Source organism: Vicugna pacos, chromosome 7, assembly GCF_048564905.1.
Source record: "Vicugna pacos chromosome 7, VicPac4, whole genome shotgun sequence".
In the NCBI taxonomy this organism is placed as follows: domain Eukaryota; kingdom Metazoa; phylum Chordata; class Mammalia; order Artiodactyla; family Camelidae; genus Vicugna; species Vicugna pacos.
In genome coordinates this window covers 60,528,265-60,552,893 of record NC_132993.1, presented here as the reverse complement: position 1 = coordinate 60,552,893, position 24,629 = coordinate 60,528,265, and the positions used below count along the sequence as shown (strand labels likewise).

The 24,629-nt window shown below is 36.3% G+C and overlaps 1 protein-coding gene across 3 annotated transcripts in view; it reads left to right on the top strand.

Annotated features, from left to right (window-relative positions):
• Positions 1-24,629, top strand: part of ASB4 (ankyrin repeat and SOCS box containing 4) — an 82,849-nt gene that overhangs the window by 1,787 nt on the left and 56,433 nt on the right. For 2 of the 3 annotated variants that reach the window (XM_072964960.1, XM_006207618.4), the window contains exons 1-2: positions 9,611-9,862; positions 18,830-19,129. In XM_072964960.1, coding sequence (XP_072821061.1) covers positions 9,676-9,862; positions 18,830-19,129 — 487 coding nt within the window. In that variant the 5' untranslated portion in view covers positions 9,611-9,675. Of the gene's footprint in view, positions 1-9,610; positions 9,863-18,829; positions 19,130-24,629 lie in introns of those variants that run through there. The other variant, XM_072964961.1, reaches the window with a different exon arrangement.

The following is a 24,629-nucleotide window of genomic DNA, read 5'->3' as shown; positions in this document are numbered from 1 at the left end:
ATAATTTATCCCCCCCAATCCCCTTTCCCCTTTGGTAACCATAAGTTTGTTTTCTATATCTGTGATTCTGTTTCTGATTCATAAGTAAGTTCCTTTGTATTATATTTGAGATTCCACGTGTAAGTGATATCATATGGTATTTTTCTTTCTCTTTCTGATTTAATTCACTTAGTATGGTCCATCCATGTTGCTGCAAATGGCATTATTTCATTATTTTTATGGCTAAGTAGTATTCCATCATGTATATATGCCACATCGTTTTTGGTTTTTTTTTCTCTTGATTTACAATGTGTAAATTTCTGGCAGATAGCATAGTGATTCAGTTATGCATACATACATATATATTCCTTTTCATATTCTTTTTCATTATTGGCTATTGCAAGGTTGAATATAGTTCCCTGTGCTACACAGTAGGACCTTGTTTATCTATTTTATATATAGTAGTTAGTATCTGCAAATCCCAAACTCCCAATTTATCCTCCCCATCCCCTTTCCTCCTGGTAACTATAAGTTTCTTTTCTTTGTCTATGAGTCTGCCTCTGTTTTGTAAATAAGTTCATTTGTGTCCTTTTTTTTAGATTCCACATATACGTGATACTGTATGTTTATCTTTCTTTGTCTGACTTACTTCACTTAATATGATAATCTCTAGGTCCATCCATGTTGCTGCAAATGGCGTTATTTATTTCTTTTTTATGGCTGAGTAGTAGTAGAAGATATGTGTGAATAGTATACCTGTCAGTGGACATTAAGATTGCCTCCATGTCTTGGCTATTGTAAATAGTGCTGCTATGAACATTAGTGTGTATATACCTTTTCGAATTAGAGTTTTTTCTGGATATATGCTCAGGAGTGGGATTGCTGGATCATATGGTAAGTTTATTTTTAGTTTTTTAAGGAATCTCTATACTGTCTTCCATAATGGCTGCACCAATTTACATTCCCACCAACAGTTTAGGAGGGTTCTCTTTTCTCCACATCCTCTTCAGCATTTGTTATTTGTAGACTTTTTAATAATGGCCATTCTGACTAGTATGAGGTGATACTTCATTGTAGTTTTGATTTGCATTTCTCTGATAATTAGCGATGTTGAGCATCTTTTCATGTTCCTGTTGGCCATCTGGGAGCATACCTTTTTCTGATCTGTAAAGGGTGACTTACGGGCTAGCTGGGACCCTGGACTTTCCCTAGTTTATTAATCTCTGTGGCATATATTACCATCTGACAAACTATGTGTTTTACTGTCCATTTTTAAAATTCTGATTCCTCCACTGTCCCTCCACTAGTATACAGGCTCCATAAAGGTGCAGATTTTCTCCATGTATTTACAGTGCTTAGGAAGAGCACCAGCAGTAGCTAAGATGGACTCCAATGATTCTCATTTCCTGGTACTCATGACTTTCTTTTATCCTTATCTCACGTCAAATCAGGGCGGCTCAGTGTGACCATGATGTATGACTTCCTATGTTAGGTAGTAAAAGGCATTGCAGCTTCCAACTTTCTCTCATGAATTTTTCATTTTGGGGGAATCCAGTTACTGTATCATGAGGACATTCAAGCAGCCCCACTGAGTACACGCAGAGGAACCAAAGTGCCAGCACAAACTTGTTAGCCAGTGACCAAGTCCTTTTGAAAGAGGGTCTTCTAATGCCTAGCCTTTGAGTCTTTCAACAAAGGCCTCAAATATCGTGTAGCAAAGGCAAGTCTTTCCCACTGTGTCCTGTCTAAATTCCTGACCCACAGAAACCATGAGAGAGAATAAGTGATTATTATTGCTTTCAGGTAATATATTTTGGGGTTATTTGTTCTGTAGCAAAAACCACTAATACAGTGCCTAGCCCATAAGTTCCCAATAAATATTTATTGAATGAAGGGATAAATACAAGTAGATTTTTTTCTAGGTTCCTCAATGATCATAATACAATGACTGTTAATAACTGAAATGAAACTGTACAAAAAGCCTTTTGCTCCAACAGCAACATTGGTTTGGAGTCTCACGATGTAGGCTTGAATCTTGTATTTGTTCCTCTTTTGTCATTTGACCTTATATAATTCACTCATAGTATTTGGTCCTTAGGTTTTCCTAATCTGTAAACTAGAAATAATGACAGCAATTATACTACTAACCTGGAAGAGCTCTGTTAACTTTATAGACCCCTGGATCAGGGCTCTCCTGAAACCTTTTCTATAACTGGAATTGTCCATTCTATAAACCAATAAATTCTTTTTTATTGTTTAAGTCAGTTCCAGCTGTTGGGGTTATCTATAACCAAAAGCATCTTTATACAAGACATTGACACTAACATATATGAAACAATAGCAAACAAAACAAGATAATGCATAATGAGTAAGATGCTACATAGTAGACTTAAGTATAACAGCTAAGAAGAAGGGGATGTCAGACCACATTATCAAAAATTTCTGTAAGCTAATAGCAAGAACATCCTAATTTATCTGCCTAGGAAAGCCAGGGAGGCACAAGGGGTTCTATTTTCACAGAAATGTGGGTTTCTGTAGATATATTTTAGAAGCTTTAGCTTCTGATTTCTTCTCTATGGTTGCATTTGCTAGGTAGCTGCTGGCTTGGTAGCATCAAATTCATGTTTAAATGCCTTCAGGGACCAAGGAGCTCTTTGTGTTTCAGAAAAGATACTCCAAGTGGCCAGATTATGCTGTATACAGACATCAAGAAAACAAGCAGCTGGGCTTCTGTGCTTTCTGCCTCCCCCATAGGTCCCCAGAGAGGGTCTTACAGGCCACTTGCCACAATACTCACCTTGTCAGAAGGGTCTTCATTTTGCTCCAAGAGCAGAGGACACTGTCCTAGGCATGTCATAAGACACTAATAAAAAAACTCTTCTTATGGGATGAAGAGTTTTTATTCTTAAGAGCAGAGGAGACAGGAATCTAACAGGCTGAATAGACAGGGTGAAATATAGTCACTGTGTAATTTGGCCTCCTGAGGACTAGAGAGATGGTAGCTTGAGGCAATGGTCTAGATAATATAGACAGGTCTCAAATCTGTTTTATTAGCATCGGTCATATTACTTCCTATATCTTAGAATGACCTTGATGGACATTTTAATTAAGCTTCTATTTGTTTATTAAGTACAGATAATAATCCCTTAGTTTTATCCTCTGCTGCTTAGATAAATTGGGCAATAATTGATCTTTTAACACTATAGTCTAGATGACTTTCTCAATTTTTTGCATTTCTTCATGGAAATTTGCTTTGTTTTCTCAAATTAATCTACAAAGTTTACATTTATTTATTCTGACAGCCATGAGATGGGACTGAAGTCTAAAACTGGACCCTTCTAGCTAGGAGGACTGGAAGGATTATGAGAGGAAGTATAGGTTGCTTGAGGTGTTAGATGCCATGTTCTCATCCCTTCTTTCAGGGTTGAACTTTGGTGGAGCAGTGGAGAGGGGAGGGGACTTCGAAACAACCAGATATGCCGGAGGAAGTCTGAGGACACTGAGGCTAGTGGCCCAGCATCAGGGAGAATGTAAACCCCTTGGAGAACTCCAGCCGTCAGCTTAGGTCCATGTTCCTCTGGCCCTAAAGAGATGGCAAGAAGGTGGCTGTAGAAAGCTGCTGGTTCTTCATGGCCTCTGTGTGAAGTGTGAGAGACTGGAAGAGTTCCTGGAGAGAGGACACAGGGTTTCAGGGCATATATTGCACTGACATAGCTAAGAAGCTTCAGTGTTTGAGGACATCAGGATTCGAGGCAAATGACCAGGATCCCCTGCTCCAGTGGTAAGAGCCAGAAACCTGACTATAGCCAGACAGGACCAATTTCAAGGAGCCACTCTGCCATGGAGATCAGAGAGAGTCCAGAGGACAGTAAGTTAATCTGGGGGTCCCCTCTCCCCTCCTGAGGTCATATAGACTGCATTCCTACCCCTGACTGATACTCACCTGCTATACACTGGTCTAACCATACTTGTGATTTATGGCCAATGTCTCTTCTAATTGATACTGGATATTAAATATTAGTATTTTGAATATTGATTCTATACATATCCCATATTTCCAGAGGGAAATTCATGTTAGAAATATCCGTATTAGAGGGAAATTCAGAATTCTCAAAGATAGAGGATTTTATCCAAAGAGACTGGGAATTTACCTAAAGAGACTGCTAAATACTTGGATCAGCCTAAACATACCAGGTTGGACCAAAATTAAGTTTTCTTTCCCTTTACCACTATGTAAGATAGATAGCCCATAAGGGAGACCAGATCAATTAACTGGATATAGACAAATTACATTATTTCTGTATGAAATTCAGTGAATTACAACTTTGTGACAGTTTCTAGTGTACAGGAGATTGGAAAGGCCTGGGGACTTCCATTACTACTTATATCCATTAGCTTAATTCCACGTGGACAGGGATTTTTGCCTGCTTTTGTTCACTGCAGTGTCTCCAATGCTCAGTATAAGTGTCTAGCAAACTGTGGGGGCTCAGTAGGCATTTTTGAAGGAATTACAACTATAACATGAGGCAGACTAGCAAAGTGCCCTCTAAGAATCCCAATACAGTTTCAAAAAATGCAGTGTCCCTGGTGTCATCCATTAGAATTCTTAGTTTTCAGCTCCCTCTAGGAATATTACGTTCTGTGTTAGGCACCAAAATTTAAGAGGGACATTCATCAGTTAACTAGAGAGGATCCAGAAGAGAACAGGCAGGACAAGAGAATTCTGAAAATCACCCCAAATAAGAACTTGAGGAAAAATGAATGATTAATGAAAGATAATGCTCTTTTCAAATGTTTAGAAAGAGTCTGGAATAACTGTATGACTACATGTTCATAATTAGACCTAATGGGAAGAAATTATGAATAGGTGAATTTCAGTTCAACATAATAAAGAAACTTCTGACTCTAATTTTCCAATAATGGAATGACTTGCTTTGTGAACCGAGATGTGAGATTTAATTAGATATTATATTGTATTTTTTCCCAATATCCATTAGTATTTGCCTTCTTCCTTTCAACTTATTTGTATATTTTTGAAAGCAAAAAAATTAAAATTGGGAACAGTAATGAATTTTAGACTTTATCATCAGTAAGAATTATTGAGTCTGTTAATTGATTACCCATTGTCTCAGTCCCTAAGGTCGCAAGATGGCAAATTCAAACACAAGAACATATTCTTGCCTGTTGAGTCTATATCTCACTCTGATTATCCCATGCCCATCACAAAGTGAAACTGCAAATTTTGCACATCAGCTAAGATTTCACAAAGTTGATAAAAATGTTGGAGACTGCCCAGATCACGCACAAAACCATTTACTAATGGTGATTTTCAGGGTTGTTTCTGTTAATAACTGAATTAGAAAAGTTTGAAAGCATGAGAGTTTCAGTAGGAACTCCAGCCATTGAGTTTGAATGTCATTGGACTATCAAAGGATGAAGAGAGGCCCTTGGCAAAACTGCTGAAGTTCTTGAATAAGCTTGTAAATATGATTCTTTTTATATTAGTTTGACAACAGTCATTCAGAAGGTAAAATGTATTGTTTCATTTTATTATGAAATTGGATCAGAAAAATTATCTTTCTTAGAAAATAGAAAACATATTTTGTGATTCTATAAATTATATATAATTGCTGTCACCCTAAATGTTGTTGAATATTAGATTAAAATGTTCCCCATAATTTTTGCTCTTCTTTTTCTTTTTTTAATTTTTAAAACATTTTTTATTGAGTTATAGTCATTTTACAATGTTGTGTCAAATTCCAGTGTAGAGCACAATTTTTCAGTTATACATGAACATACATCATTCATTGTCACATTCTCTTTCGCTGTGAGCCACCACAAGATCCTGTATGTATTTCCCTGTGCTACACAGTACAATCTTATTTATCTATTCTACATTTTGAAATCTCAGTCTGTCCCTTCCCACCCTCTGACTCCCTGGCAACCACAAGTTTGTATTCTATGTCTATGAGTCTGTTTCTGTTTTGTATTTATGTTTTTTTTTTATTAGATTCTGCATATGAGCAATCTCATATGGTATTTTTCTTTCTCTTTCTGGCTTACTTCACTTAGAATGACATTCTCCAGTAACATCCATGTTGCTGCAAATGGCATTATTTGTCGGTTTTTATGGCTGAATAGTATTCTGTTGTATAAATATACCACATCTTATTTATCCAGTCATCTGTTGATGGATATTTAGGCTGTTTCCATGTCTTGGCTATTGTAAATAGTGCTGCTATGAACATTAGGGTGCAGGTGTCATTTTGAAGTAGGGTTCCTTCTGGATATATGCCCAGGAGCGGGATTCCTGGGTCATATGGTAAGTCTATTCCTAGTCTTTTGAGGAATATCCATACTGTTTTCCACAGTGGCTGTACCAAACTACATTCCCATCAGCAATGTAAGAGGGTTCTCTTTTCTCCACAGCCTCTCCAGCATTTGTCCTTTGTGGACTTTTGAATGATGACCAATCTGACTGGTGTGAGGTGATACCTCATCTCAGTTTTGATTTGCATATCTCTGATAATTAGTGATACTGAGCATTTTTTCATGTGCCTATTGATCATTTGTATTTCTTCCTTGGAGAATTGCTTCTTTAGATCTTCTGCCCATTTTTGAATTGGGTTGTTTGTTTTTTTCTTATTGAGTCATATGAGCTGCTTATATATTCTGGAGATCAAGCCTTTGTCAGTTTCATCTGCAAAAATTTTCTCCCATTCTGTAGGTTGTTGTTTTGTTTAACTTATGGTTTCCTTTGCTGTGCAGAAGCTTGTAAGTTTAATTATGTCCCATTTGTTTATTCTTGCTTTTATTTCTATTGCTTGGGTGGACTGCCCTAGGAGAATATTTTTGAGATGTATGTCAGATAATGTTTTGCCTATATTTTCTTCCAAGAGGTTTATTGTATCTTGTCTTATGTTTAAGTCTTTGATCCATTTTGAGTTTATTTCTGTGTATGGTGTAAGGGAGTGTATTTTTCAAGATGAATTAACACCCCCTCATTTTGTGAAATTCAGTCTAAATTTTAAGTAGAATCAATTTTGGTGACCTTTTCTAGCACTAATTATCCTCCAATGATGTAAAACTCCTGTACCTCTCTGTTTCCTCTACTGGATATGCTTTTTTTCCCTCAGTTTTGTCAAAAAGGGACAAAACACATCAGTAATTGCTATACTTCTACTTTTCTCACCCATGTGGGCATAAAAGAAAGTGCCACATTTGCCACCAAGCACCATGCTAAGGATATTGTAAACAATCAATGAATAATTCTTTATTCATTCATTATTCATTTATTCATTCATGCTGGGCACTGAGGGTATGAAAACAGTATAGTTCCTTACTTCATGGAATCTACAGTGCTGTAGTTACTCTGCATTAACAAGTTATCATTGTAACATGTTCAATAGAGAAACACATGTTTAGCACAAATGTCAGTTATGCTCATTGTGGATGAGTTCAGAAAATAGGAAAGAGATAAAGAAGAAATCAGATATAATCTTAACACTAGGAGATAAAAGCTGATGATATTTGAGAATCGATGCTTGCTTGCACATTTTTCTTCCTATGTGTGCATACAATACGTATATTTATATGTTACATAAATATATCGAAATTACATAAGTATATACAAACATATTTGTATATTATATAAGTATAGATATTATAAAAATTTATTTGCACTACACATACTATTTTATAAATTGCTTATCTCATCAATATTTTAAAATAAATATATATCTACCTAGTCATAATTACGGAGGGGTATTCCACTATATGGATATGCCATAATTTGTTATCAGATTTTCCACTGTTGGTCACCTAGATTGCTTCTGTATTTTTTCACTATTATTAACAATATAATTAGCCATATATACATTTTTATTCATTTATCTATCCTTTTTTAGGACAAATATTTTAATACTATGTTAAGCTTGAAATTTCATCTTCTTCAAGAATTAAAAATTAAGTATATTAAGAAAAATTTTAGACATTAAAAAACCCACAGCTGCTCTACTGTATTAGAAGTCAAGATAATGGTTATCATCGGGGGTCTGGTGAGTGTTTGGATAGGAAGGTGACGTAAAGGGGATTTCAGTTGTACCTGAACTATTCTGTGGTTCGACCTGGTGTTGGTTAAATGAGCATGTTCACTTTGTAAAAATTCAACAGGCTGTATACTTATGATTTGTCACTTTCTGCTTTCTAGCGTTTATGTTATATATCAATGAAATAAGGTAAAAAATTATGTTATGCTTTGCATTCATGTTTACATCCTTAGGTAAATTCTAAGGATCAAATACTACTATTATTTGAAGTTTTTTAAAATTGACATTGCTAAGTATTCTGTGAAAGTTGGCACCAGTTTTGATTCGCACTAGCAATATATAAAATGTGATTTCTTTGCTTTCAAATTGACACTTACTACCATAATTTTTCTAATTTACAATGATTTATTTATAAGTTTAAATTTGAGTATTTTTCTAATTTTTCATTTGGAAAATTTTCAAACTTAAAGACAAGCTGAAAAAAACTAATATTGGACACCCATGAATCCCTTGTTATACTTGCTAGCCTTTACCTTTTTGCAACATTGGTTTTTTTCTCTCTGTCTCTATTTACACACACACTCACATATCTATACGTGTGTGTGTGTGTTATACACATTTATTTTTATATTTCTGAGTTATTTGAAAAGAAGTTTTAATCATGACAGTTTGTTCTCATAATCAAACTATTTCAACATTAAAAAAAGAATATTCTCCTAGATAACTTTAGTACATTTATCACACCTTAAAAAATTAACAATAATTGTGTATTATCAAGTAATATGTAGTCCATATTTATATTTCCACAATTGCACCAATATAGTCTTTTCTAACAGATTTTTTTGGCAGGGGGTAGGCAATTAGATTTATTTAATTATGTTTTTAATAGAGGTACTGGGGATTGAACCTAGATGTGGTGCGTGCTAAATTCTACTGCTTGATCTATAACCTCCCTACCGACTGATTTTTCAAAACGCAAGATTAAATTAAGTTTCATTGCATTTAGCTGTTTTGTCTCTTTAGTCTCTTTAGTCTCTTTTTACCCCAAATAGTCCCCTGCCACCATACCACACCCTGCTTTCTTTCATGACATTAAAATTTTTTAAGTCTAGGTCACTTGCTAACCTGTTTGTTTTCAAGCGTGTACTACCATGCTTAATTTTGCAGGCTCCTATTACAAAATTATTACATGTTTTTAGAAGCACATGTATTAGCAACTGTAACAAATTATCATTTGTGGCTATTGGTTAATCAGTGCAAGACACTGGATTTCCAGTGGGGCACCAGATGTTTTTACCGAGGCAGTGGGGGAAGCAATAAGAGCTTTTAAATCTTACATTATTACTTTGATCATATAAAAAATAACAGTGACATTTCATTCTCTGAAATGCATTGCAAGGGTTTTCCTTCATATTGACATGATATTTTATTCAATGAATTAGTCAGTATAGAAACAGTTTAAAAGAAAGTGCAGTGACAGCCAAGAAGGATATTTTGAAGTTTGAAATGATCCCTATATAAATAGAACGGATCAGCATAACTTTGGGATAAAATTAGCTGACGGTTTGTGGGCTCTCCAGCATGTGCCTGTTTGCTTGGTGCTGCTCTCCTGATAAATCACAACAAAGCTTCCAGAGGGAGAGGAAGGATGGACAGCACGGCTGCCCCTGTCACTAAATCTGCAGCTGCCAAGTTAGTTAAGAGAAATTTCCTTGAGGCTCTAAAGTCAAATGACTTCGGAAAATTGAAGGCCATTTTAATCCAAAGGCAAATAGATGTGGACACAGTTTTTGAAGTTGAAGATGAGAATATGGTTTTGGCATCTTATAAACAAGGTAAAAATTATAGGTGTAATTGTAAAATCGATAGAAGATGGATTTTTGTTTAATGCACAGCATTAGTCACCCAATCTGAACTGGTAACTCTTATTATTTAAGAATGTATTTTAAAAATATTTCTAACTTAATCATTTTTTCTTTTTAAACTAGGCTAAATCATGGACTGATATACATATATATAAATATATTTCTTTTCTTTTCTTTCCTTTTCTTTTCTTTCCTTTCAGTATCCCTGTGCCTGAAATTTGAAATCCTGGATAATTATATTTAGAAATTTAATTTTCTCCTATTTCTAACTTTTCTTCTGCCTATAAGAACATAGAATAAGGGAAACATCCCTAGATTATGGCTAAATAGACTGCTGAGATCTAATCTAGACAGTATGACTGGCTTGGGAACAGGCTGCTCTGTGAACGTGGTCACTTAAAGATATATCATCTCTGTGTCCATATGCATGAAAAAGAGGATTTTTGCTCCTATTTGGCAGTTAATAAATGGTAAGGCTGTACCTTGATGCACCTTGATGATCCTTGTCATTTTAATGAGTTTTCAGTTCAGGCAGAAAAGCTGAAACCAGAAACCTTTTTCCTTGACTACAATGTCAGATCAAAATTAACTTAACTCAGAGTATCTGCCTTATGAAGAATTAAGCATACCAAAAATTAGAACCAATTTTTTTTATCAAGGGATTTTCTGGAACCCATGCTTAATAAATCAGAAATAAATTAGAAGCGAGCAGATTCTGATTTCCCAAATCAGCTAGTTAATGGGGGAATTTGAGTAGCGAGGCCATCTGGTGAGCGGACTGCAAACAAACACCATGTTCAACATCACTTCTGTTTAAACAAAATAGATGATAAGGTCTTGTGTACAGCATTGAGAGAGAGAGAGCGATTCTTCTGTCAGGTTTAAAATACTTTCCATTTGTATATAAATCATCAGTACCATCAGTTTTCAGAGATGAATGCTAATGATATATATTTCTACATTAATTTTATACTCTGTCAATTCTGAAGGAAGGATAGAATAGTTGAGGTCAGTTACTGTGTTTATGATTTTTACTTGAGTGTTTTATTACAGATTGGTGTTGCTATTTTGACTGGAAGATAAAGAAGAGGCCTGTTTTTAAAAAGTAGTTGGTGGAGGCTCTGTTAAAAAGAAAGTATGTATACCATATGATTAGATTACTTCCATCTTACAGACTTGTTCAGTAAAAGACTGTCTGAATGCTAAATATATTTTTAAGATATTTTTTTGAAACTTCTTTTAGTGCCCAGCATAAAATAACTTGGGTCCAAGTCAGCAGATAATTTATTTGACACTGAAGTTGTGAAGACTGACTTTTGTCATCTCTTTAGCATGCCAAATTGTGTAGATCATGTGAAGGTTCTGAGGTTGTGAGAAAGGAAGTTTTAGGGGCAGTTTCTGGAAAAGAAGGGTACTGTTTCTCTTGCTTCTAATGGTGTCTTCATCCCTGAATGAGAAAAAAAATGCATTTTAAAATCTTTCTGTCAATATGAGCCCACTGACTGTGGTCTTTTAGAGCTAAATTTTTATCCTTATTAATGAGTGTTTTCATTGTGTTTGGTTTTGTGGATTGTGGCTTTCAATTACGGAGACAACAAATTACACCCTCTGGGGGAAAAAAAGCACAGTTTCATTCTTATCCATGCCAGGGGGATGAATGCAAGAAATGATAAGATTTGTGATCATAGCTTCAGGTTTTATGCAGGAAATCTTGTGTATGTCCATGCACACACATGCATGTAGAAAGAAATTCACTTACTATCTGTTTGGTATGAATATGGGTATAAGAATCTGTCTCTTCAGACTTAATCCCAGGTTAAAGCCTCATCTTTCTTCAAAGTTTCTTCAGATATTTTCACATGTTTTCCAGCCTAACTATCAAACTTTTTATGTCAGATAGGTATGGAAGTAATATATAGAATCCTACTTGCTAGCCAATTAAAAGAGAAATAAATGGTTTTTATCAATTTCTAAGTCACAGAGGAATTCCCAGGGAACAGTTTAGAGCTGAGCAGGCTACACTGGTTATTTATTTATTTATTTAGTTAGTTAGGAATAGTTCCTTTCTGAATAATTCTAAGGAATGAGTTTCCTTTCTGTGTGGCCTTGAAAGGTATGTGACTGGATTAAACTGTGTAGAATTTACTAATATCAACAGACTTCTTGGATGCTGAATGCTGTTGATTTGCTATGTGTTAGTTTTTGATTTGTTTTAAAGCGCTTTTGAAAAGCTCTACAACAGAAAAGAGCACAAATCATAAGCGTGCAATTTGATTAATTTTTGCAAAATAAACAAACCCATGTAACCAATGTCCAGATGAAGAAGTAAAACATCACCTATTTACTTTTAAAATGTGGAAAGCTTCAGGTTTTAGTTTTTGGATTTAATAAGCAAGACAATGTGTAAAATCTGTAACATGCTATGCTGTCTTTAAATTGCTTGTGTAATTAATAATATATTCTATATTCAACATTTGTTGGAAGATCAGCTGTGGTACAATTAATCCCAAATCATTTTTGTTTCTTTTAGGACATATCATAGCACTTTACATAGAATTTTTTAAAGTGACCACATTTTTTCCCTAATTATGGTATGTTTAAGTGAGCATGAAAGTTAGCTTATACTTTTTTTTCTGTCAGTGAAGAAATCAATTTGGAATCTATGCATTGCAACCGCAGACCCACAGTGTAAATGGTACAGTAATAATCAGAAGTTGACCTGCTAAGCAAATATAAACTCGGATTTTGTGAGGAAGTTAGAACAAAGTGTCTGGAAATTCACTTCTACTCCCCTATCTCATTGAGTAGCTTCTCTCACCTGTGAGACAGAACAGATTTAGAAGCCGGATTCCAGGGCTCGGGTTCAGAGGGCAGGTCTTGCCCCACCCCAGCACCTAATAATGATTCTTAAAGTTAGAGAGATCTCATTCTATTTTTGCAGGTTGTTTTAAACTTCATAATCGGATCTTCAGATAAAATCATGTTTTATCAATTAAAAGCATTTCTCTCACATTCTGTCAAGCAAACATTAGAAACATTCTGGTTGGTATTTGCCATATCTCTTAGAGAACAGCAGAGATAATGGGTCTTAAAAGCGAAAACAGACAAACATAATTATATCTACCAGCCGACCACTTTAAAATGGAAACGATATGACGAGAAGTTAAACATATGAACAAGTTTGTAACTGCCAAGTAGAGTAAGCAGTTGGATAGTAAGGGGATGTCAATGACAGGAGGTTTACTGTGAGCCAAGCACACATTTACAGTGAAAACGGGTCTCTGAGAAAACTCAGAGCTACTCATATTGGTTCTCACTAGACGATCTCCATACTGGAAATGTGACTATCCAAAGAACAGTTTCTAAAGGTTTTTCTATCCACACATTCTGATTCTCTTTCAGATATATGAACCTTGGTTCGTTAATGTTATGGGCAGAATATGACACTTATCTCTTTGGTAAGAAATTCCCTAGTCAGCAAGGTTAATCAGAGTCTTTTATTAATCAGTGTAATGCACATTAAGTACTTTGTTTATGGCCCACAGCCGCAGGTTCTTTGGTTGACAGTCAGATTTTTAATTAACATGAATGATTTCTCTGAAAAACTCTATCTACTTTACTAAGTAGCAACTGCTTTCCAAATATCTTGAAGCTCTTATTTTCACTCTTTTAATGAATAATATTTTTATCACCTAATTCTCCTCTCTGCCAGAAATTCACTCTCCTGCTTCCTTATGGCTAGCCCAGGGTTCTTTTCCTTTCCTAGATGGTCAGACTTCTTTCTTTTAAATTTTACATTTCAAGCTTACTTTTTTTCCCCCTCTCCTGGGAGAACTCTGAGATTTATCCTGAAAATATTAGCTATTAAAAAATACGCAAGATTTGTGCTTCAGTCTGTAATCCTTCAGGACTGTGTAAATACGTGGACACAGCAGAGCAAATGTCTGCTAATCCAGCACGAGCAGCGTGTGTAACCTTTGGCTGTAATAACAGAGGCTTCTCGTGTGTGGGGTTCTTTGGACTCAGATAACATTATAGCTGATAACTGTGGCAGAGCCCAGGCTTAGCTGAAGGTTTACCAGTAATGTGTACATCCCCCCAAACACTGAAGCAGAATCAACCCCCTCTTCCAAAATATGGCCCAAATACTTTGCTTCTTACTGTACTTCCTGAGCCAGGGGGCTTTCTAGCCAGCTACTCAGACATATCTCTGGTTTCAGATTTAAATTAAACACACACACACACACTTAGGATTGGTCTGCATATTTTTGTAGGGACATTTCTTCTAAAATTCCTTTAGAACTTTTACCTACGCTTGGAGGTGGAGATCATGTAGCTTTCAGATCATTGATGGCTATTTAGAGATTTTTGGGGAGACTAGAGTTTGAGTTGACCTATATCAGTCCTAGTTATACAAACATGGGCACTTCCTGTACTTAATCTCTAAAAGATATTTATCCTCATTTGTAAGATGGAGGCTTTGTCAAGACCCTCTCTAAATCCCCTGCATTCTGATAACTACAATATTATGAAGGAGAAATTATATAAACAGATTATATGTCATGGTCTGGGGAAGGTAGAAAGTAACTGTAGATGCTATAAATCCACGTGAGCATGGCCTGCATTTGAGAGTTCTCTGTGGGATTTTTGCCTAGGAGAAAGAATCTGTATTTCCTCCTCTTTTCCTCTCAGTTAAGCTCATCGCTCAAGCAGAGCTCAAGCAGAAGCCATCACTGCACATAGACTGCAGACCTGGATGAGAGCCGAGGAGTTTACGTTAGGGGAGCCAGTGCCTTCCTCACCTCTGGCCCCATCAAGGGCTTAGTTCCTGGGATTTACTTCCCCTATCCTGTCCTTTGGGCAGTCTGAGCACACAGTCAAAGGGCAAACTGGCCTCTGCAGAGGTGAGCAGAGGGTGCCCCTTTGAAAGACAAATGCTAAGAATAAGTCACATTCTGAGTTTGGAAGCCCTGGCACAATTCTCCTGTGGAAAGAAGCAAGAGTGTGAAAAATGAATCTGTCTGAATAGTTAACTGTATTTCTGTTATGCTGTGGCCATTGGTGGTTACCTTTTGGAGGACAGATTCTGATCTGCTGACAGACCAGCATTGACACAAGTGTGTTAATAGGCACCATATCACTGTGGGTTTTGACGGTGGCTTTACCTCCAGTTTGGTCCTCAGTGAAGATAGGTGTGTTGGAAAGGTCACTCCTGCTTGTTCCCACACTTAGTACACAGTGACCTGTGGCTGAAGCCTCATTTTAAGGGCTTGAGTTATTCAGAAACAGCTCTCTGCAACCCCCTACCAAAGTTCTGCAGTGCAGCTTCAAAATAAACTGCAACAGACCCTGATCTGTATCCAACAATCTGCCCTATTCCTATCTCTCCACTCAGCTCACAAGGGGCACCAGCTAAGGGGTCTTGTTACCACCCACTATACACGTTCTCTGAGAAGTATGCTGTAGACGCAATTCCATTCAAGGGAGTCTGCTGAATTCCAGGAGTTGGCTGTCTCTGAGCCCCATTTACCAGTTAATGATTATAAGAGATGCAGATAAAACTGACTGAAAGGCCAAGGATGACTGATTCATGTAATAAACAGGCAAGATGGATTCTCTAGGTGCTACTGGGAATTTAGGAAGAAGAAGAAAAAAAAAAAAACCCAAGCAAATGTATTTCCATATCAGAGATGTGACATATTATAGACGAATTCAGGATCTTCTTTCCTTTCTCTTGATTTGTGAAGCAGGCTTGGCACTAACCCTATTCTGCTTCCACAAAGACAAAGACAGATGGAAACCCGGCATTGCAGATATCCTGAGTCCATTAGCTTGGACTGAGGCAGAGGACTTCTGGCTCTAGCAGGCTGAACAAGTGGCAGTTTTCTCATCTGGAAAATGAAAGGCTTGCACTGGATGATCTTCCCTCCAGCACTAACATTCTGTGTTTCTTTGATTTTACATCAAAATGGTGTTTTCTTAATCAGTCCTCTGCTGCTTCCTTTCTGAGATCATTTTTCTTCCCACTGCAGAAGCAGACATGAGTTTCCAATCAGTTGCTGCACAGAGCTGCCTAATCTTTGCCGCTAATCAGCAGGCAAAACACACTCCGGTTTTTAGATCTGGAACCAGCTTCTTTGCAAGAGAGTAGAAGAGGCTATCTGTACAAATAGCTTGTAGAGGAAATTTAAGTATTAAGATGACTAAGTGATTCATTCCTCATCAAAAGCAGGTTATATACCATATAGCTTAAACACTATGCTTAGCTAAATAGAAATGTATTTATGGACATATACACATATATTGTGTGTGCATATCTATTTATGCACACACACACAGAGGCACAGAGTTGATACTCCCCAGCCCAGACTGTGAAACTATTTTTCTCTTTCCGGGAAAACCCACATTACCAAATACCTTCCCTTTTTGGTGTCTAAAATCTGGAATTAGTATCTTAGAGTTTAATTCTGTTATATTGATACAGATTTCTACATAAATTCAGATAATCCTAAGAGGGTCACACTTTAAATAATTCTCAGTCTATTGGACTTTAATGTAAATTAACTTTGGATTTCTTTTTAAGGAGCAACTTTGGGTAAGGTGATAGTTGGGAGTAAGAGAAGGCAAAATGGCCCTAGAATTCTGAATGAGATGAAAAAGATTAAAATGTGTGTGTGTGTGTGTGTGTCTGTCTGTCTAGGTTGGAGTTCGGGCTGCAAAAAACCAAACTTCACGTTGGGAGCTTTCTTTTTCTCAAGGTTAATCAACATTGTACATGACTCTATAAATGGCTTCTTTAAACTAAATTGATTCCCCCTCTGGACAGGGGCATAACAGTTAATTTTAATTTTATTTGTTTTTATAAATAGTAGTACATGCACAAGGTACTATAAAAGCTCAATGGGAACATTCAAGGACAAGTAAATTTATGTCCTTGTCCCCCAGCCTTCGTTCTTAGAGGCAACCAGTGCAACCAGTTTCTTGTTTTAGATGTTTACAGATATTTTCTCCTATGCTAGCTAGTGTGCACACTTCATCTCCCTGCTTCTTTCACTCAATAATGTATCTTGAGATTTTTCCATGTTGCTATACACAGAATTGCCCCCTTCTTTATAGTGACTGTATTGTGCTTTGTTTAAACAGTCTCTATTGTTGAAAATTGAGGTTGTTTCCAATCACTAGGCATTAAGAAGAATGCTGTAGTGCAGTGTATGCTGTTGTCCGTGGGCAGGTTGCCAGGATTCATAACTCCCTGGAACTTCATACTCTTCACAGAGTTCAGTGCAAGAGGCGTTCCTGGGAGTGGAGTATTACAGTGGCCCTTATATGACTTTTCACACATGAGTGATTATACATGTAGGAGGAACACCCAGAACTACATGGGTAGTGTTTTTCACTTAAACAAGAGAATTTTAATACCTGATCACCAGGCCCATCTTTAATGTGGCCATCATCTTCTGAGAGCCCTCCAGATGCTCATTTTTGGTCCCCAGTAGTTGTCACAGTATTTTAGACTTATTCTGACTTCATCTAATCAGTGAAGAACGCAACTTGTACTTTCCTCTTGTTCTGAGCACTATACATTTATTTATGTAGCTTAAAATTGTACCAGCTTTTGGGTAGCTTCATCCCACTGTTGGCTCATTTTGAGATTACTATCAACTCAAATCCCTAGGTTTTTTCCTCAAATAAATTACCATTCAACCATAATCTGCTTACCTACTTCTTGTACAGTGGAATTCTTACAACCTAAAAGCAAACTTCAGATTTATCTGTGTTTAAATTTATTTTGTTGTTTCAGTTCTCGAATCTCTTTTAAGCTGCTGAGCTATGTCTCCATCTTCATCTTGCTGTTAAATATTTCGTCTTTATATACCTTTTTTCTAGTCCCCACTCTTAGTAGGCTTAATGCCTAGGCTCTGGATATTGACATTGAAAAAAAGTCTTATAAAGTTATTTTTTGTAGCTTGTCAAATGTAGAAATTGTTGAATACTTGAGAAAAAAGAGCTAGCTTAGTGTTTAGAAGTCAGAAATAAGAGGGGAAAAGGAAAGAGAGAGAGAATATTTCTATCAACAAATGGAAAAATGAATTTAAGATCTCAGTTCTAGGAACAACAATGTTCTCCTGACTAATTTGTATATAGCTTGTAGACATAGTTAATTGTGCAACACATCACGTTTTCCTGTTTATTGGCTACTAGGACGTTCAAAGGCAAATTTGCAATGTGTTTCTAGTGTACAGAACGCGATTTATATTTTGGGTGTCTGTCTAACCCTGGACCTCTTTTTATTTTCCTATCTTATTTTTTCTTTGCCTTTATTTTCTAGATCATTTGAAAAACCTTGTGTAAAATTTGTGACTTCCTGTAAATTCTTCTTTGATTCTTCTTCAGAAAGAGATATTGTATAAGCTGATAGGCAAATAAAATTTTGGTGTGACAAATTTTCCAAAGACATCAGATGAATTCACACCTTAGCTTGACAACAGCAACAACTATAGGGAAAAAGAATGGTGATGGCATTAAAATTATTAGCTTGTAACAGCTTTGGAATCATTCAAGACCAGGATTGGTAATTTTAAAAATTCTTTAATAAGAACTTCAAGAATTTAACTCACTGTGTAAAATAAAATACAATCACTTAAATGTCTCAAACTTAAGTGCCTTGGATAGCCAGGAAGGTAAAGTAAATGAAGGAACAATGCAGGAGGGAATAGTAGAGACAGTGAGAACTCTAGAGCCTCAGTCCCATTTAAGTACATCCAGATACACCATTGAACTAAAATTTGTAGATCCATCAGCCACTAGTTTACAACTTCCGAATCATCTCCCAATTTTATAAATGTGACCAGAAGTAAAATACTTTGTAAAAATCCTCACTAAACAGGAAGAAATCCTAGGCCAAGGAGTTAAACTTTCTTTCCCTTTGTTTTTCAGGTTATTGGTTGCCTAGTTACAAATTAAAGTCTTCCTGGGCCACAGGCCTGCATCTTTCTGTCTTGTTTGGTCATGTGGAATGTCTTCTGGTGCTGCTGGACCATGATGCTACGATCAACTGTAGACCCAACGGGAAAACCCCTCTTCATGTGGCTTGTGAAGTGGCCAACTTGGATTGTGTTAAGATCCTCTGTGACCGTGGAGCAAAGCTCAACTGCTACTCCTTAAGTGGACACACAGCTTTACACTTCTGTACAACTCCAAGTTCCATTCTCTGTGCCAAGCAACTGGTTTGGAGAGGTAAGCCTTTTCTGGATAGCTGACATTGGCATCTACTTGCACCATCATGGTTTTGAAAATTGGTGATCATTACTTACCTCGGGCAATGTAGTACATATCTCTATGCATTAAGCCTAATTCAGGGGACGCTAAAAATACATAGATAGGTAGATAGTTATATTGGTCCAGATCATTCAGTGATGATTACATTGGAATCATATTATTTTTTTAATTGTAGGAAACTCATTAATTTACAATTATTGATTAGCTCCTATGATGTCAGGTAATGTGCTAAGTAAGTTAAAAAAAAAGATAGCTTCTGTCCTCTAGGAGCTTATATTCTAGTAGGGGAGATGAATACTGACAAAATAAATTCGTAAATATATAATTGTAAATTGAGAAAGCAAAACAAGGCACTATGAAAGAGAATGTCAGGGGGAGGGTACAGCTGAGTGGTTTTTAGCAAGTGTGTGTTTTTAGCAAGAGTCCTGGGTTCAACCCCCAGTATCTCCAGTTAAATAAATAAATAAACCTAATTTCCACCCACCCCCCCAAAAGAGAATGTCAGGAGTAAACTATTAAAAAATGTGTAAAGACTTCTCTAAAGATATGATATGTAAGCTGAAACTTTATGAGAAGGAGCTGGCCATTAAAAACAGGAGCCAAGAAGAAAAGTGTAAGTACAGGGAACAGCATATGCAGAGTTGCTAGGAGAGCAGAAAACCTTGCAATATTCAACAGCAGGAAGAGGCCAGTATAGCTAGAGTATCATGGGTGGGTGGTGGGGTGGGAGGGACAAGAGGGTAGAGGGGAGTCCACAGGGTGACATTGGATGTGTTAAATCATATGTGGCCTGCTGGGGGCTAGGGTATGAGGTTTAGAAATGGAGCTACTGAAAAGTTTTAAGCAAGGCAGTGACAGACTTTAATTGTCACTTAAAATCATCAGTCTGGAGCTCTGAAGTTGAGTTGGATGAGACCAAGAGTGGAAGCCGGGAGACCAGCAGGGAAGCTAGCAATGGTGTGTAGGTGAGTGAGGACGTTGATGGGCACTAAGGGGCAGGCTTGGGTAGGAAGATTAGAAAATGGGTTTGCAATATGTTTTAGAAGCAGAATTGGTGGGATTTGGAGATGGGTTAGATATAGGTTGGAGGGGGATGTGACAGAAAATGAAGTTTCAAGAATCATTGCCAGGTTTCGTGCTTTAGAAAATGGGTGGATGGTGATGCCATTGTTCACAACGGGGAAACCTGAGGAAGAAGCACGATCTGGGGAAGACCGTTACAACGTTTTTAAAATCCATGTTTACAGAGGTATTATTTACACACTGTAAATTCACTGATTTTGGAAAAACATAGTCGTGAAACCATTCACCACAATCATCTCAAAAAATTCCCTGATGCCCTTGGTAGTTAACTTCTCTCACTTCACCTTCATCCCTGGCAACTGGTGGTTTGTTTTCTGTCCGTATAGTTTCATCTTTTTCAGAATGTCATATAAATTAAACTATACAACTTATAACCTTTAAAAAAATTTTCATAGTTGAAGTATAGTTGATTTACAATGTTATGTTAGTTTCACTTATACAGCAAAGTGATTCAGTTATACATATATATATATATACACATATATAGATATTATTTTCAGATTCTTTTCCATTATAGGTATTACAGAATATTGAATATAGTTCCCTGTGCTCTACAATAGGCCCTTGCTGTTTATCTATTTTATGTATAATAGTATGTATATGTTAATCTCAAACTCCTAATCTATCCCACCCTGCCCCCTTTCCCCTTTGGTAACCATAGTTTGTTTTCTATGTCTGTGAGTCTACTTCTGGTTTGTAAATAAGTTCATTTTATCATTTTTTTTTTGATTCTACAAATAAGTAATATCATATGGTATTTGTCTTTCTCTGTCTGACTTATTTCACTTAGTATGATAATCTCTAGGTCCATCCTTGTTGCTGCAAATGGTATTATTTCATTCTTATTTTATGGCTGAGTGATATTCATTATATGTATATATATATATACCATATCTTCTTTATCCAGTCATCGGTTTATGGACATTTAGGTTACAACCTGTAACCTTTTGAGTCTGGTTATCCAGCTTAGCATAACGAATTTGAGATTCATTAATGTGCTTGCACTCACTAGTAGACCTTTTTATTGCTGAATAGTGTTTCTTGTATAGATGTAACACAGTTTATTCACTTCCTAGTAGAGGGGCTTTTGGAAAGCTTCTGGTTTGGGGCAGTTTTGAAAAAAAGCTGATATAAACATTTGCAAACAGGTTCTTGTGTAGACATGTTTCATTTCACTGGGATAAGCACCTAAGAGTGTGAAGATGAGTTATATGGAAAGTTTATAAGAAACTGACAAACTGTTTTCCAAAGTGGTTGTTTTTGCATTCCCACCAGCAGTATATACAAGTTCCAGTTGCTCTCCATTCTTGTCAGAACTTTGTAATGTCAGATTTTAAAAATATTTTATCCATTCTAATAAGTATATAATAGCAACTCATTATGATTTTAATTTTAATTCCCCTGATGACCAAAGGCATTGAGTATGTTTTCATGTATTTATCTTCCAGCTATGTATTCACTTTGGTGAAATATCTGTTCATATCTTTTTCTTCTTTTTTTAACAGGCTGTTTGTTTTCTTATTGATTTGTGGGAGTTCTTTATATATTTTGGATCCTAGCTCGCTATCAAATATATGTTTTGAAAATATTTTAATTCATTCTTTCACTTTCCAATTTTCTAATGGTGTCTTTAAAAGAGCAGAAGTATTTAATTTTGATGAATTCAGTTTGTCAGTTTTTATGGTTTGTGCTTTTTGTATTCTAGCTAAGAAATGTTTGACTAACCCAAGTAACAAAGATCCCAAGTAACAAAAATCTTCTCCTATGTTTTATTCTAGAAGTTTTATTATTTCAGGCTTTACTTTTAGGTCTTTGATTCATTTTGAGGGTTTTTTTTTTTCGCATATGGTGTGAGATATGGGTTGAGGTTAATCTTTTTTTTTATGTGTATAGATGGCCAATTGTTTCAACATCATTTGTTGAAAAGACTATTCTTTCACCATTCAATTATTTTGATATTTTTTGTCAAAAATCAATTTGCCAAGGGAGAGGGTATAGCTCAGTAGTAGAGAGCATGCTTAGCATGCATGAGGTCCTGGATTCAATCCCCAGTACCTCCATTAAAAATAAATAAATAAAACTAATTACCTCCCCCACCCCAAAAAAATCAATTGGCCAAATATGTATGAATTCATTGATCTATATATCTATTATTTTGCTTATCCTCCACTGACCTGATTGCTGTAGCTTTATATCAAGTCTCAAAAGCACACAGAGCAAGTCCTTCTAGGTTAGTTTTAAATATGAGAGGTTTCAGACCTTTTTGAGATGTCCGAGTGAATATGTCAAGGATGAACTTGATATAAAAGTATAGATTTCAGAAAACATTTCTGGACTAAAGCAGTAAGATTAGGGATCTTTGACTTAGAGGTTGTATTTGAAGCCAAGGAAATCAATGAAATCACTTGGATAAACAGTGTGGAGAGAGGAAAGAGAACTTACGACCAAGCTCTGACAAATTCTTACATTTAGATGTTGGCAGGATGGAGAGGAGCCAATAAAAAAGAGTGAAATGGATTGATAAATAAAGTGGGAGAAAACCCAAGAGCATATTTGGCATCAGAGAAACTAAGAAAAAGACAGGTTCAAGAATTGGGGAGTGGCCAGCTGTATTGATAGCTACTGAGAGGTTTATTTAGATGTTCATTAGATTAAGTGACAGAGTTAACAATGACAAAAATAGTTTTAGTTAAATGGTGGGTGCAGAGCCAGGTTAGAAGGTGTGAATGGGAAGTTAGAAACTCAAAATGCCCTATGCTGACAAAATCGTTGAAAGAAGTTTGGCTGTAAATATGAGCATAAGAATGGCATGATTGCTGAAGTGGGTGGAGGAGTGTCATAGAGAGTATTATCGATAGCTGAAGATAAAAGGAAAGATTTGTACGCTGAAAGAAATGATTTATAGAAAGCAAACAGCTGAAGACGCATGAGTTAGGATCATTGAAGATCCAAATCTTAGAGAACTTGAGATGGGATGAAATTCAGAGACCATGAAACACATCCTCATTTTAAATAACTGGGCCAAAGCAAAAGATGGCCTTAAGGCCAGAGCATTTGTAGATTTCGTTGTGGTAAGATGGGGGAGTCCGTATCTGATGATTTTCCCCCTTCAGTAACATGAGGCAAAGTCATCAGCCAAAACAAGAGTGGGAAGGGTAGAAATTGGATGAGAGAGAGGGGAAGATATGGAAAGGTCCTGGGGAAAGAATGGGAGAATCTGCTTGAAAATGCCATAGCCTTTTCAACCTGTGAGAATTAAGCGCGAGGGAAAGATCAGCCTGGCTTATTCTCTTCACCTGCCCTGGGAGGAAGGGTCTGGTGCAGAGACACAGGAAGAAGGATGGGCATCTTCGCTTGTCCACCTACCTTTCCGTGTGTGGCCACCATCGCCTTTCACACTTACTTATACATTTATTTTCAGATTTAATTTTTATTTGTATATATATTTTAATTAGGTAATTTAAACTTTTAATCTATTTTTAAAATTTTTAAAAACTTAAGAAATGATATATTTGTTTCATTATTGACTTTTTATATCACTGCCTTTCCGTGTGACTTTGTCAGCCACAGACAGACAGTGAGCTGCCAGCCCTGTCTCTCCTGAGAGGTGTTACCAAATGGCTTTCCCAGAGGACAAGGTTATTCCCCAGGTCCTTTATTCCCATCAGAGGATGGAGGGAGATCTGTCTGGAGATGGAAGGAGTAATGAGGTAGGGGAGATGGAGCAAGGCTCCCTGTGGGCTGACACAAAGAACTAGACTGATAACAATCAAGAAAAAAGAGTGGAAGGATGTCCATTAAAGATAACTTCCTTTTCAGCACTATGGCATCAAAGGCTGAAGCCATAACAAGAAAGATAAATAAGGGAAAACAAAAATGTTCAACGTCTGTGTGGCAAACAGATCATAAAATTAAAAGGCACTCATAAAACTGGGAAAAATATTTGTGACTATATGACAGGGGGCTCATACCCTTAAATATAGACAGAAATTTTAAAATTTTAAGTTAGGGAAACTAAGAAAAAAAAGAAATGAAAGGACCAAGAACAGGAATAGGTAGGTCAGAAAAAAACAAGCATATCGACAACAAATAAAGGTAACATAATGGTCATCTGTATTGGTATCAGTAAAATGTCAATTAAAATAAGAATTAGATGCTTTTGTTGTATTTATTACTTTAACGAAGGTACAAAAGATGATAACATCTATGTTGACAAACACATGGGGCAGTGGTCTCACACACGCGTTACAGACTGTAAATGGGTACAGTCAAGGGCAATATCAAAAGCTTAAAACCTATTTTTCTTTAATTTTATTTAACTTTTTGGAGGGAGGAGGTAATTGAGTTTATTTATTTTATTATTATTATTTTTTAA